Source organism: Salvelinus namaycush, chromosome 7, assembly GCF_016432855.1.
Source record: "Salvelinus namaycush isolate Seneca chromosome 7, SaNama_1.0, whole genome shotgun sequence".
Lineage (NCBI taxonomy): Eukaryota > Metazoa > Chordata > Actinopteri > Salmoniformes > Salmonidae > Salvelinus > Salvelinus namaycush.
The window spans coordinates 339,845-355,266 of record NC_052313.1 but is presented as its reverse complement, the minus strand read 5'-3'; the positions used below and the strand labels follow the sequence as shown (position 1 = coordinate 355,266).

Below are 15,422 nucleotides of genomic sequence, written 5' to 3'. Positions count from 1 at the left end.
AGAGAGAAGACAGAGGTGGGAGAAAGAGTAGTTGAACCCCAACACTGGAACCTGGAGCTGAACGACAGCACGATGGAGCTGAAGAGAGAGAGAGAAGACAGAGGTGGGAGAAAGAGTAGTTGAACCCCAACACTGGAACCTGGAGCTGAACGACAGCACGATGGAGCTGAAGAGAGAGAGAGAAGACAGAGGTGGGAGAAAGAGTAGTTGAACCCCAACACTGGAACCTGGAGCTGAACGACAGCACGATGGAGCTGAAGAGAGAGAGAGAAGACAGAGGTGGGAGAAAGAGTAGTTGAACCCCAACACTGGAACCTGGAGCTGAACGACAGCACGATGGAGCTGAAGAGAGAGAGAGAATTCTTTATTTCTGTGTTTCTTTACCAATCCATTCAAGCAGTAGCGATATCACTGCCTTTACACAGGAAACAAGGCTGTTATTTTGGAACATGGAAGTACCTGTATGCACATAATATACAGTGCAATCGGAGTATTCAGACCCCTTGACTTTTTCCACATTTTGTTATGTCACAGCATTACTCTAAAATTGATTAAATAGTTTTTTCCCCCCATCATTAATCTACACACAATACCCCATAATGACATCACAATACCCCATAATGACATCACAATACCCCATAATGACATCACAATACCCCATAATGACATCACAATACCCCATAATGACAAAGCAAAAACAGGTTTCGAGAAACATGTGCACCTTTATTAAAACTGAAATATCACATTTACATAAGTATTCAGACCCTTTATTCAGTACTTTGTTGAAGCACCTTTGGCAGCGATTACAGCCTCAAGTCTTATTTGGTATGACGCTACAAGCTTGGCACACCTGTATTTTGGAGATTTCTCCCATTCTTCTCTGCAGATCCTCTCAAGCTCTGTCAGGTTGGATGGGGAGCATCACAGCACATCTTTTTTCAGGTCTCTCCAGAGATGTTCGATCAGGTTCAAGTCCGGGCTCTGGCTGGGCCACTCAAGGACATTCAGAGACTTGTCCCAAAGCCAATCCTGCATTGTCTTGGCTGTGTGCTTAGGGTCGTTGTCCTGTTGGAAGGTGAACCTTCACCCCCTTCTGAGGTCCCGAGCGTTCTGGGGCAGGTTTTCATCGAGGATCTCATCTTTCCCTCATTCCTGACTAGTCTCCCAGTCCCTGCCGCTGAAAAACATCCCCACAGCATGATGCTGCCACCACCATGCTTCAACGTAGGGAAGGTGACAGGTTTCCTCCAGACCTGACACTTGGCATTCAAGCCAAAGAGTTCAATCTTGGTTTCATCAGACCAGAGAATCTTGTTTCTCATGGTCAAAGTCTTTTAGGTGCCTTTTGGCAAACTCCAAGCAGGCTGTCATGTGTCTTTTACTGAGGAGTGGCTACCGTCTAGTGCTGCAGAGATGGTTGTCCTTCTGGAAGGTTCTCCCATCTCCATAGAGGAACTCTGGAGCTCTGTCAGAGTGACCATTGGGTTCTTGGTCACCTCCCTGACCAAGGCCCTTCTCCCACGATTGCTCAGTTTGGCTGGGCGGCCAGGTCTAGGAAGAGTCTTGGGGGTACCAAACTTCTTTGATTTAAGAATTATGGAGGCCACTGTGTTCTTGGGGACCTTCAATGCTACAGAAATGTTTTGGTACTCTTCCCCAGATCTGTGCCTCGACACAATCCTGTCTCGGAGCTCTACGGACAATTCCTTTGACCTCATGGCTTGGTTTTTGCTCTGACATGCACTGGAAACTGTGGGACCTTATATAGACAGGTGTCTAGGTGTCTTTCTAAGGCATGTCCAATCATTTAAATGTATCACTGGTGGACTCCAAACCAGTTGTAGAAACATCTCAAGGATGATCAATGGAATCAGGATGCACCGGAGCTCAATTTTGAGTCTCATAGCAAAGGATCAGAATACTTAAGGTATTTCTGTTAATAAAAATAAATAAAAAACATGCAAAAATGTCTTAAACTGTTTTCGCTCTGTCATTATGGGGTATTGTTTGTAGATTAATGAGGGGAAAAAATGATTTAATACATTTTATAACAAGGCTGTAACGTAACAAAATGTGAAAAAAGGGAAGGGGTCTGAATACTTTCAGAATGCACTGTATGCACCTATACTATAATCCACCTACTACCATATGTACCTGTATGTATATAATTATGTTCCTATAATTATACTGTTTGTATATGTCCAAAAATACAATACAAACACTGTATTGGGAGAAGTATCCACAGATTAGGAAGTATTCTGTTCTGTTTCCATGGCAAGAAGACAATAGGGATCATGTGCGTGGTTACAGTTACTAGGAAACAGCGATGCCATTCACAGTGTGTGGGCGGAGTTATCACACACCTTGGAATGCTGCATATACCAGCGCTTGTGTGTGTGTATGGTCACTAGACTACCCATTACATACCATACCTCACTCTCAACAACAGAGCTTTAAACCCTAACATTGAACAATATTGGAAATAAATGTGTTGTTACTGACTGGATATAAATCAAATCCAATTTTATTTGTCACATGCGCCAAATACAACAGGTGAACACCTTACAGTGGCTGAGTCACTGGCCGTCCCTAGGAGGGGTGCGTCACTTGAGTGGGTTGAGTCACTGACGTGATCTTCCTGTCTGGGTTGGCGCCCCCCCTTGGGTTGTGCCGTGGCGGAGATCTTTGTGGGCTATACTCGGCCTTGTCTCAGGATGGTAAGTTGGTGGTTGAAGATATCCCTCTAATGGTGTGGGGGCTGTGCTTTGGCAAAGTGGGTGGGGTTATATCCTGCCTGTTTGGCCCTGTCCGGGGGTATCATCGGATGGGGCTACAGTGTCTCCTGACCCCTCCTGTCTCAGGCTCCAGTATTTATGCTGCAGTAGTTTATGTGTCGGGGGGCTAGGGTCAGTCTGTTATATCTGGAGTACTTCTCCTGTCTTATCCGGTGTCCTGTGTGAATTTAAGTATGCTCTCTCTAATTATCTCCTTCTCTCTTTCTTTCTCTCTCTCGGAGGACCTGAGCCCTAGGACCATGCCTCAGGACTACCTAGCATGATGACTCCTTGCTGTCCCCTATTCACTTGGCCGTGCTGCTGCTCCAGTTTCAACTGTTCTGCCTGCGGCTATGGAACCCTGACCTGTTCACCGGACGTGCTACCTGTCCCAGACCTGCTGTTTTCAACTCTCTAGAGACAGCAGGAGCGGTAGAGATACTCTTAATGATCGGCTATGAAAAGCCAACTGACATTTACTCCTGAGGTGCTGACTTGTTGCACCCTCGACAACTACTGTGATTTTTATTATTTGACCATGCTGGTCATTTATGAACATTTGAACATCTTGGCCATGTTCTGTTATAATCTCCACCCGGCACAGCCAGAAGAGGACTGGCCAACCCTCATAGCCTGGTTCCTCTCTAGGTTTCTTCCTAGGTTTTGGCCTTTCTAGGGAGTTTTTCCTAGCCACCGTGCTTCTACACCTGCATTGCTTGCTGTTTGGGGTTTTAGGCTGGGTTTCTGTACAGCACTTTGAGATATCAGCTGATGTAAGAAGGGCTATATAAATCAATTTGATTTGATTTGACTTGAAATGCTTACTTACAAGCCCTTAACCAACAATAGAGATTTAAGAAAATACCTAAAAAAAAGTAAGAGATAAGAATAACAAATAATTAAAGAGCAGCAGTAAATAACAATAGCGGGGCTATATACAGGGGGTACCGGTGTCGAGGTAATATGTACATGTAGGTAGAGTTAAAGTGACTATGCATAGATAATAACAGAGTAGCAGCAGCGTAGAAGAGGGGAGGAGGGCAATGCAAAAAGTCTGGGTAGCCATTTGATTAGCTGTTCACGAGTCTTATGGCTTTGTGGTAGAAGCTGTTTAGAAGCCTCTTGGACCAAGACTTGGCGCTCCGGTACTGCTTGCGGTAGCAGAGAGAACAGTCTATGTCTAGGGTAGCTGGAGTCTGACAATTTTTATGGCCTTCTTCTGACACCGCCTGGTATAGAGGTCCTGGATGGCAGGAAGCTTGGCCCCGGTGATGTACTGGGCCGTACACACTACCCTCTGTAGTGCCTTGCGGTCGGAAGCCGAGCAGTTGCCATACCAGGCAGTGATGCAACCCGTCAGGATGCTCTTGATGGTGCAGCTGTAGAACTTTTTGAGGATTTGAGGATCTATGCCAAATCTTTTCAGTCTCCTGAGGGGGAATAGGCGTTGTCGTGCCCTCTTCATGACTGTCTTGGTGTGTTTAAACCATGATAGCTTGTTGGTGATGTGGACACCAAGGAGCTTGAAGCTCTCAACCTGCTCCACTCCAGCCTCGTCAATGAGAATGGGGGCGTGCTCCGTCCTCCTTTTCCTGTATTCCACAATCATCTCCTTTGTCTTGATCACGTTGAGGGAGAGGCTGTTATCCTGGCACCACACGGTCAGGTTTCTGACCTCCTCCCTATAGGCCGTCTCATCATTGTCGGTGATCAGGCCTACCACTGCTGTGTCATCGGCAAAATTAATGATGGTGTTGGAGTCGTGCCTGGCCGTGCAGTCATGAGTGAACAGGGAGTACAGGAGGGGACTGAGCACGCACCCCTGAGGGGCCCCCGTGTTGAGGATCAGCATGGCGGATGTGTTGTTACCTACTCTTATCACCTGGGGGTCTGCCTGTCAGGAAGTCCAGGATCCAGATGCAGAGGGAGGTGTTTAGTCCCAGGGTCCTTAGCTTAGTGATGAGCTTTGAGGGGACTATGGTGTTGAACACTGAGCTGTAGTCAATGAATAGCATTCTCACATAGGTGTTCCTTTTGTCCAGGTGTGAAAGGGCAGTGTGGAGTTAAATACAGATTTCATCATCTGTGGATCTGTTGGGGCGGTATGCAAATTGGAGTGGGTCTAGGGTTTCTGCGATAATGGTGTTGATGTGAGCTATGACCAGCCTTTCAAAGCATTTCATGGCTACAGATGTGAGTGCTACGGGTCAGTAGTCATTTAGGCAGGTTACCTTTGGTGTTCTTGGGCACAGGGACTATTGTGTTGTGCTTGAACATGTTGGCATTACAGACTCAGACAGGGAGAGGTTGAAAATGTCAGTGAAGACACTTGCCAGATGGTCAGCGCATGCTCGGAGTACACGTCCACGGTAAGCCGTCTGGCCCTGCGGCCTTGTGAATGTTGACCTGTTTTAAGGTCTTACTCATATCGGCCGCGGAGAGCGTGATCACACAGTCGTCCAGAACAGCTGATGCTCTCATGCATGTTTCAGTGTTACTTGCCTTGAAGCGAGCATAGAGGTTACTTAGCTCATCTGGTAGGCTTGTGTCACTGGGCAACTCTCGCGGCTGTGCTTCCCTTTGTAGTCTGATAGTTTGCAAGCCCTGCCACATCCGACGAGCGTTGGAGCCGGTGTAGTACATTTCGATCTTAGTTCTGTATTGACGTTTTACCTCTTTGACAGTTCGTCGGAGGGCATAGTGGGATTTCTTATAAGCTTCCGGGTTAGAGTCCCGCTCCTTGAAAGTGGCAGCTCTACCCTTTAGCTTCGTGTGAATGTTGCCTGTTATCCATGGCTTCTGGTTGGGGTATGCACGTACGGTCACTGTGGGGACGACGTGCTCGATGCACTTATTGATAAAGCCAGTGACTGATGTGATGTACTCCTCAATGCCATCGGAAGAATCCCGGAACATATTCCAGTCTGTGCTATCGAAACAGCTCTGTTGTTTAGCATCTGCTTCATCTGACCACTCTTTTATAGACTGAGTCGCTGGTGCTTCCTGCTTACATTTTAGCTTGAAAGTAGGAATCAGGAGGATAGAATTGTGGTCAGATTTGCCAAATGGAGGGCGAGGGAGAGCTTTGTACACGTCTCTGTGTGTGGCGTAAAGGTGGTCTAAAGTTTTTTTCCCTCTGGTTGCACATTTAACATGCTGATAGAAATAAGGTAAAACTGATTTAAGTTTTCCTGCATTAAAGTCCCCGGCCACTAGGAGTGCAGCCTCTGGATGGGAGGGGTCAAGTGATGGTTAAGTTGAGGGGAGGAGGATTATTTAAGATATTGTTTGAAGGTAGGGTTTCAGATGGTTTCGGAAGATGGGCAGGGACTCCACTGTTCTGGCTTCAGGGGGAGGCTGGTTCCACCATTGGGGTGCCAGGACAGAGAAGAGCTTGGACTGGGCAAATATTGCCCTCCCGTAGTGCGAGAGGGCCAAGAGACCTGAGGTGGTAGAATGAAGTGCTTGGGTTGGGGTGTAGGGTTTGAGCACAGCCTGAAGGTAGGGAGGGACAGTTCCTCTTGCTGTTCTGTAGACAGCCTGAAGGTAGGGAGGGACAGTTCCTCTTGCTGTTCTGTAGACAGCCTGAAGGTAGGGAGGGACAGTTCCTCTTGCTGTTCTGTAGACAGCCTGAAGGTAGGGAGGGACAGTTCCTCTTGCTGTTCTGTAGACAGCCTGAAGGTAGGGAGGGACAGGTCCTCTTGCTGTTCTGTAGACAGCCTGAAGGTAGGGAGGGACAGGTCCTCTTGCTGTTCTGTAGACAGCCTGAAGGTAGGGAGGGACAGGTCCTCTTGCTGTTCTGTAGACAGCCTGAAGGTAGGGAGGGACAGGTCCTCTTGCTGTTCTGTAGACAGCCTGAAGGTAGGGAGGGACAGGTCCTCTTGCTGTTCTGTAGACAGCCTGAAGGTAGGGAGGGACAGGTCCTCTTGCTGTTCTGTAGACAGCCTGAAGGTAGGGAGGGACAGGTCCTCTTGCTGTTCTGTAGACAGCCTGAAGGTAGGGAGGGACAGTTCCTCTTGCTGTTCTGTAGACAGCCTGAAGGTAGGGAGGGACAGTTCCTCTTGCTGTTCTGTAGACAGCCTGAAGGTAGGGAGGGACAGTTCCTCTTGCTGTTCTGTAGACAGCCTGAAGGTAGGGAGGGACAGTTCCTCTTGCTGTTCTGTAGACAGCCTGAAGGTAGGGAGGGACAGTTCCTCTTGCTGTTCTGTAGACAGCCTGAAGGTAGGGAGGGACAGTTCCTCTTGCTGTTCTGTAGACAGCCTGAAGGTAGGGAGGGACAGTTCCTCTTGCTGTTCTGTAGACAGCCTGAAGGTAGGGAGGGACAGGTCCTCTTGCTGTTCTGTAGACAGCCTGAAGGTAGGGAGGGACAGTTCCTCTTGCTGTTCTGTAGACAGCCTGAAGGTAGGGAGGGACAGGTCCTCTTGCTGTTCTGTAGACATTCTGAAGGTAGGGAGGGACAGGTCCTCTTGCTGTTCTGTAGGTAGGGAGGGACAGGTCCTCTTGCTGTTCTGTAGGTAGGGAGGGACAGGTCCTCTTGCTGTTCTGTAGGTAGGGAGGGACAGGTCCTCTTGCTGTTCTGAAGGTAGGGAGGGACAGGTCCTCTTGCTGTTCTGTAGGCAGCCTGAAGGTAGGGAGGGACAGTTCCTCTTGCTGTTCTGTAGACAGCCTGAAGGTAGGGAGGGACAGTTCCTCTTGCTGTTCTGTAGACAGCCTGAAGGTAGGGAGGGACAGGTCCTCTTGCTGTTCTGTAGACAGCCTGAAGGTAGGGAGGGACAGGTCCTCTTGCTGTTCTGTAGACAGCCTGAAGGTAGGGAGGGACAGTTCCTCTTGCTGTTCTGTAGCTAAGCACCATGGTCTCGTAGTGGATGCGAGTTTCGACTGGAAGCCAGTGGAGTGTGCGGATGCGTGGGGTATATTACTGCACTGTCGGAGCTAGAAGCACAAGCATTTCACTACACCCGCAATAACATCTGCTAATCACGTGTATGTGACCAATAAAATTTGATTTGATTTGGCTTGGCTGACTGAGTGACTGGTTCAGATTGTATATACACTGCCTGGCCTGGCCTGGCTGACTGACTGCTGCTCATCTGGCTGGCCCTGTGCGTTTTTTTACACTGAGAGAGGAGTGTGTTAAGCAAACATAAAATAGGCCGCTATATCATTCTCTGACCAACACACACGCACAAGCACACGCACGCGCACACGCAGCGTTACCTTGAGTACCAGGTCTGTGTGTAGGGGGTCCAGGATGCTGCCTCTCCTAGAGGTGACTATAACACGACCGTAACGACCTGGAGTCTGCAGGTCAGAGTACAGGGTGTGTTTAGATCTGTTGGCAACAAACACACAAACAAACAGACCTTTTAGTCCACCATTACTAAAATATATATTACAGTACATTCGGAAAGTATTCAGACCCCTTGACTTTTTCCACATTTTATTATGTTACAGCCTTATTCTAAAATTGATTAAATCGTTTTTTATCCCTCATCAATCTACACACAATACCCCATAATGAGAAAGCAAAAACAGGATTTATACATTTTTGGAAATGTACATTTTTTTGGGGTGGGGGGAAATATTACATTTACATTAGTATTCAGACCCTTTACTCAGTACTTTGTTGAAGCACCTTTGGCAGCGATTACAGCCTCAAGTCTTATTTGGTATGACGCTACAGGCTTGGCAAGGGGTCGGAATACTTTCCAAATGCACTGTATATTAGAATAAGGATTGTTTCCTCCCATAGGTCTCCTCCCACATGGTACTGTCCACTTTCTATTCTGCTGTGTTTTGGATTTTTGTTTATTTTCCCAGTTTTTGTGTTTGGAATGGTTAAATAAAGTTTTATTAGTACAGCACATTTCAGACATGGAATTCATTGCTATGTGCTTCACTGGGAAAAAACAAATTTAAAAAACATTGGGGGAAAAAAACGTTAATATTTACTACACAACAAACACAAGAGGATAAAAAAATAAATAATAACAATTATAACTGAGTGACTAAAAAGAACCTAAGGAACAGCAAAGCTAAAAATATTTAAAATATCTATTTTTAAAATGTCCACAGTTTCGGCCCCCTCAGGTTCTCTGGCTATTCCAGAGGCTGGCTGCATAGCAACTAAAGGCTGCCTCTTGGCACCCCTCAGGATCTCTGGCAGACTATTCCAGAGGCTGGGGGCATAGCAACTAAAGGCTGCCTCTTGGCACCCCTCAGGATCTCTGGCAGACTATTCCAGAGGCTGGCTGCATAGCAACTAAAGGCTGCCTCTTGGCACCCCTCAGGATCTCTGGCAGACTATTCCAGAGGCTGGCTGCATAGCAACTAAAGGCTGCCTCTTGGCACCCCTCAGGATCTCTGGCAGACTATTCCAGAGGCTGGCTGCATAGCAACTAAAGGCTGCCTCTTGGCACCCCTCAGGATCTCTGGCAGACTATTCCAGAGGCTGGGGGCATAGCAACTAAAGGCTGCCTCTTGGCACCCCTCAGGATCTCTGGCAGACTATTCCAGAGGCTGGCTGCATAACAACTAAAGGCTGCCTCTTGGCACCCCTCAGGATCTCTGGCAGACTATTCCAGAGGCTGGGGGCATAACAACTAAAGGCTGTCTCTCCATGCCTCTTGGTCCTTGGCTTTGGGATAGTTATAAGGCTGTCTCTCCATGCCTCTTGGTCCTAGGCTTTGGGATAGTTATAAGGCTGTCTCTCCATGCCTCTTGGTCCTAGGCTTTGGGATAGTTATAAGGCTGTCTCTCCATGCCTCTTGGTCCTAGGCTTTGGGATAGTTATAAGGCTGTCTCTCCATGCCTCTTGGTCCTAGGCTTTGGGATAGTTATAAGGCTGTCTCTCCATGCCTCTTGGTCCTTGGCTTTGGGATAGTTATAAGGCTGTCTCTCCATGCCTCTTGGTCCTAGGCTTTGGGATAGTTATAAGGCTGTCTCTCCATGCCTCTTGGTCCTAGGCTTTGGGATAGTTATAAGGCTGTCTCTCCATGCCTCTTGGTCCTAGGCTTTGGGATAGTTATAAGGCTGTCTCTCCATGCCTCTTGGTCCTAGGCTTTGGGATAGTTATAAGGCTGTCTCTCCATGCCTCTTGGTCCTAGGCTTTGGGATAGTTATAAGGCTGTCTCTCCATGCCTCTTGGTCCTAGGCTTTGGGATAGTTATAAGGCTGTCTCTCCATGCCTCTTGGTCCTAGGCTTTGGGATAGTTATAAGGCTGTCTCTCCATGCCTCTTGGTCCTAGGCTTTGGGATAGTTATAAGGCTGTCTCTCCATGCCTCTTGGTCCTAGGCTTTGGGATAGTTATAAGGCTGTCTCTCCATGCCTCTTGGTCCTAGGCTTTGGGATAGTTATAAGGCTGTCTCTCCATGCCTCTTGGTCCTTGGCTTTGGGATAGTTATAAGGCTGTCTCTCCATGCCTCTTAGTCCTAGGCTTTGGGATAGTTATAAGGCCAGTGCCAGAGGACCTGAGGAACCTATTGGGTACATAATTTAAAAGCATGTCTGATATGTAGTGCACAATCATGGATTGATTTAAAAACCAATAGAAGAATCTTAAAATGAATTCTAAAAGTCACAGGCAGCCAGTGCAGAGACCTTAAAACCGGTGTAATGTGTTCTCTGTCTGGTCTTGGTCAGTACCCTGCAGCATGCTGTGTTTTACAGTACAGAGACCATTAAACCGGTGTAATGTGTGCTCTCCGTCTGGTCTTGGTCAGTACCCTGCAGCATTCTGTATGTTCTGCAGTTGACCAATGGCTTTCTTGGGTAGACCAGACAGGAGAGCATTACAGTAGTCAAGCCTGCTTGTAATAAAAGCATGAATGAGTCTCTCTGTATCAGCCTGAGAGAGAAATGTTCCTCAGGTGGTAAAAAGCTATTTTGGTCACATTCCTAATATGTGATTCAAAATGGAGTTCAGAATCTAAAATAACACCTAGATTTTTTACCTGGTGTTTTATCTTTATTGCCCATTAAAATGTGCGGCCAGATTTCTCTCTGTGCTTTGACTCCAACAATAAGTACCTCGATCTTGTCTTGATATAGCTGGAGGAAGTTGTGAGCCATCCAAGTGTTTAAATCACGAATACAACCTAATAATTTATCCATGGAGCTAAATCCTCTGATGACACAGAAATGCTGTGTATCGTCTGCGTAACAGTGAAAATCAATGCTGTGCTTCCTGATAACACTGCCAAGGGGTAACATATATAAACTGATCACTACGGGACCCAAAATCGAACCTTGTGGAAAGCCACATGATATGTATTTTCTCTAAGTTGATCCAAGATGGCGTAGCAGTGCAGACGTGTTTTGTTCGTCCTCTCGTGTACTTTTGTATTTTTTCGTCTTTTTTGTATATATTTCAATCTCTTCTCCATTTTAGTTCAATTATACCTTCCGGTAACCTGCCTCACCCAATGTGATACGGAACCGCTATTATTTTTTATTTTTTAGACCTTATAGCAAGAACCACCTAGCCATCAGAAGCTAACCAGCTACAAGCTATTTAGTCATTGTTAGCCACTGCTAGCGGCCTTTACCTTCTGCACAGGTACCAGCCCTTTTTAAAATATTTTAGATTTTTTTAGCTTGGATAATACTCGCCAGCCTACCAGTAACGGACTATCTCTCCACTACAACGCCGGATTCCTGCCGTAATCCCTGGACCATTACTCCGGATCTTCACAGCTAGCTAGCACCCACCGAGTTACCCAGTACCGAAGCTATCCCTGAGACCCACCTCCCGGCCTACTCAGTTGTTCACCCGGACTCCACCCAAACACGGCTAGAACACACTACTCCACTGGATCCTTGCCGTAAGCTCTGGACCTTGGCACCGGATCACCACTGCTACCGAGTGGCTATAGTGGCTAACGCCCCTGCCCCGAAGCTAGCACCAGTTAGCCGTGACGCAGGCGCATCTCCCGGCTAGCAAACTAAATTACCACAACTACAATACCTCTTTCACCATCTGGCTTGGATCCTTAGTCGACACGGCGCCCCGCAGCACCACCACGACTGGTCTGCCGACGAATACTCCATCCGCTGTGCCTTCAACCGGCCTCCGTCGGACGTCGGAGCAGACGCTTCTACTAGCCCCGAGCTACTAACTTTACTACTAACTTTAAACGTTGTGTCGCCCGCGTGCTAGCGTAGTAGCGACTACTCTGCGGCTTCCCTGTTCCATCTATTGCTGCCCCCTGGACCCTATGATCACTTGGCTACATAGCTGATGCATGCTGGACTGTCCATTAATCACGGTACTCCATTCTGTTTATTTAATTATTTTAATTATTATGTTTTTTTATTTTTTTTACTGTCGGCCCCAGCCTCGAACTCAGGCTCTGTGTGTAGTTAACCGACCCTCTCTGCCCATTCATCGCCATTTTACCTGTTGTTGTTGTCTTAGCTGATTAGCTGTTGTTGTCTTAGATAGCTCTCCAAATCAACACCTGTGATTACTTTATGCCTCACTTTATGTCTCTCTCTAATGTCAATATGCCTTGTATACTGTTGTTTAGGTTAGTTATCATTGTTTTAGTTTACAATGGAGCCTCTAGTTCCACTCATCATACCTCTGATACCTCCTTTGTCCCACCTCCCACACATGCGGTGACCTCACCCATTATAACCAGCTTATCCAGAGATACAACCTCTCTTATCATCACTCAGTGCCTGGGCTTACCTCCGCTGTACCCGCACCCCACCATACCCCTGTCTGCACATTATGCCCTGAATCTATTCTACCACGCCCAGAAATCTGCTCCTTTTATTCTTTGTCCCCAACGCTCTAGGCGACCAGTTTTGATAGCCTTTAGCCGTACCCTCATCCTACTCCTCCTGTGGATGTAAACCCAGGCCCTGCGTGTCCCCAGGTACCCTCATTTGTTGACTTCTGTGATCGAAAAAGCCTTGGTTTCATGCATGTCAACATCAGAAGCCTCCTCCCTAAGTTTGTTTTACTCACTGCTTTAGCACACTCCTCCAACCCTGATGTCCTTGCCGTGTCTGAATCCTGGCTTAGGAAGGCCACCAACAATTCTGAGATTTCCTAACCCAACTACAATATTTTCCGTCAAGATAGAACTGCCAAAGGGGAGGAGTTGCAATTTACTGCAGAGATAGCCTGCAAAGTTCTGTCATACTTTCCAGGTCTATACCCAAACAGTTTGAACTTCTAATTAAAAAAATTAACCTCTCCAGAAATAAGTCTCTCACTGTTGCCGCCTGTTATAGACCCCCCTCTGCTCCCAGCTGTGCCCTGGACACCATTTGTGAATTGATCGCACCCCATCTAGCTTCAGAGTTCGTTCTGTTAGGTGACCTAAACTGGGATATGCTTAACACCCCGGCAGTCCTACAATCTAAGCTAGATGCCCTCAATCTCACACAAATCATCAAGGAACCCACCAGGTACAACCCTAAATCCGTAACCATGGGCACCCTCTTAGATATCATCCTGACCAACTAGCCCTCTAAATACACCTCTGCTGTTTTCAATCAGGATCTCAGCGATCACTGCCTCATTGCCTGCATCCGTAATGGGTCCGCGGTCAAACGACCACCCCTCATCACTGTCAAACGCTCCCTAAAACACTTCTGCTAGCAGGCCTTTCTAATTGACCTGGCCTGGGTATCCTAGAAGGATATTGACCTCATCCCGTCAGTCGAGGATGCCTGGTCATTCTTTAAAAGTAATTTCCTCACCATCTTAGATAAGCATGCCCCATTCAAAAATGTAGAACTAAGAACAGATATAGCCTTGGTTCACTCCAGACCTGACTGCCCTTGACCAGCACAAACACATCCTGTGGCGGACTGCAATAGCATCGAATAGTCCTCGCGATATGCAACTGTTCAGGGAAGTCAGGAACCAATATACGCAGTCAGTCAGGAAAGCAAAGGCTAGCTTTTTCAAGCAAAAATTCGTATCCTGTAGCTCTAACTCCCAAAAGTTTTGGGACACTGTAAAGTCCATGGAGAACAAGAGCACATCCTCCCAGCTGCCCACTGCACTGAGGCTAGGTAACACGGTCACCCCTGATAAATCCATGATAATCGAAAATTTCAATAAGCATTTCTCAACGACTGGCCATGCCTTCCTCCTGTCTACTCCAACCCCGGCCAACAGCCCCCCCCCCCCGCAGCTACTCGCCCAAGCCTCCCCAGCTTCTTCTTCACCCAAATCCAGACAGCAGATGTTCTGAAAGAGCTGCAAAACCTGGACCTGTACAAATCAGCTGGGCTAGACAATCTGGACCCTCTCTTTCTAAAATTATCCACCGCCATTGTTGCAACCCCTATTACCATCCTGTTCAACCTCTCTTTCGTATCGTCCGAGATCCCTAAAGATTGGAAAGCTGCTGCGGTCATCCCCCTCTTCCAAGGGGGTGACTCCCTAGACCCAAACTGTTACAGACCTATATCCATCCTGCCCTGCCTATCTAAAGTCTTCGAAAGCCAAGTTAATAAACAGATCACTGACCATTTCGAATCCCACCGTACCTTCTCCGCTGTGCAATCCGGCTTCCGAGCCGGTCATGGGTGCACCTCAGCTACGCTCAAGGTACTCATAGCCTGGTTCCTCTCTAGGTTTCTTCCTAGGTTTTGGCCTTTCTAGGGAGTTTTTCCTAGCCACCGTGCTTCTACACCTGCATTTCTTGCTGTTTGGGGTTTTAGGCTGGGTTTCTGTACAGCACTTTGAGATATCAGCTGATGTACGAAGGGCTATATAAATACATTTGATTTGATTTGAACAGTGTCGAATGCAGCACTTAAATCTAAGAGTACAAGGACAGAGAGCTGTTTGGCATCTGTGTTGGCTCTAAGATCATTTACCACTTTAACTAAGCCTGTCTCTGTGTTGTGGTGGGCACAAAAAACAGATTGATTTTTTTTTTTTTACAGTTGTCACTTAAATGATTTAGCTGTTTGAACATCAATTGCTGCAGAATTTTGCTTAAGAATGGAAGGCTAGAGATTGATCGATCATTTCTAAGAGCTGAAGAATCTAGATGCCGTTTCCCCAGAAGGGGTTTCACATAACAGTTTTTAGTGCAGTGGGGAAAGTGCCTGTGAACAGGGAGAGATTATCAATAGCTTGCATTTCTTCAGATATGCAATTAATATTTTGAAGAAGGTGGTGGGGATAGGATCTAGAAGGCAGGTAGAAGGCTTAAGTTGTGATATTAATTTCTTGAGTCTGTGTCAACCAGGGAAAATAAATCCATAATGCCTCTGCGTGTGTCACGTTCTGACCTTAGTTCCTTTGTTTTGTCTTTTGTTTTAGTATGGTCAGGGCGTGAGTTGGGTGGGTTGTCTATGTTAGTTTTTCTATGATGTTCTATTTCTGTGTTTGGCCTGATATGGTTCTCAATCAGAGGCAGCTGTTTTCTGTTGGGTTTTGTGGGTGGTTATTTTCAGTCTTTGTGTGTCTGCACCAGACAGAACTGTTTCGGTTGTTTCTTTGTTTGTTTTGTTATTCAGTGTTCAGTTGTGGATTATTACTAAATATCATGAACACTTATCACGCTGCACCTTGGTCCTCACCTTCTTCCACCGACGACAGCCGTTACAGCGTGGTAAGCTAGGGAACATATCATCAAACTTCTCATCAGGTCTTACTTGTCTGAGACCCAGCC

General features: G+C 46.9%; 1 protein-coding gene across 1 annotated transcript in view; it reads right to left on the bottom strand.

Annotated features, from left to right (window-relative positions):
• The window catches only part of ptchd1 (patched domain containing 1), a 92,772-nt gene that overhangs the window by 60,114 nt on the left and 17,236 nt on the right, over positions 1-15,422 (bottom strand). The window contains exon 4 of the mRNA XM_038996846.1: positions 7,992-8,106. Within this exon, the coding sequence (XP_038852774.1) occupies positions 7,992-8,106 (115 nt within the window). The remainder of the gene's footprint in view (positions 1-7,991; positions 8,107-15,422) is intronic.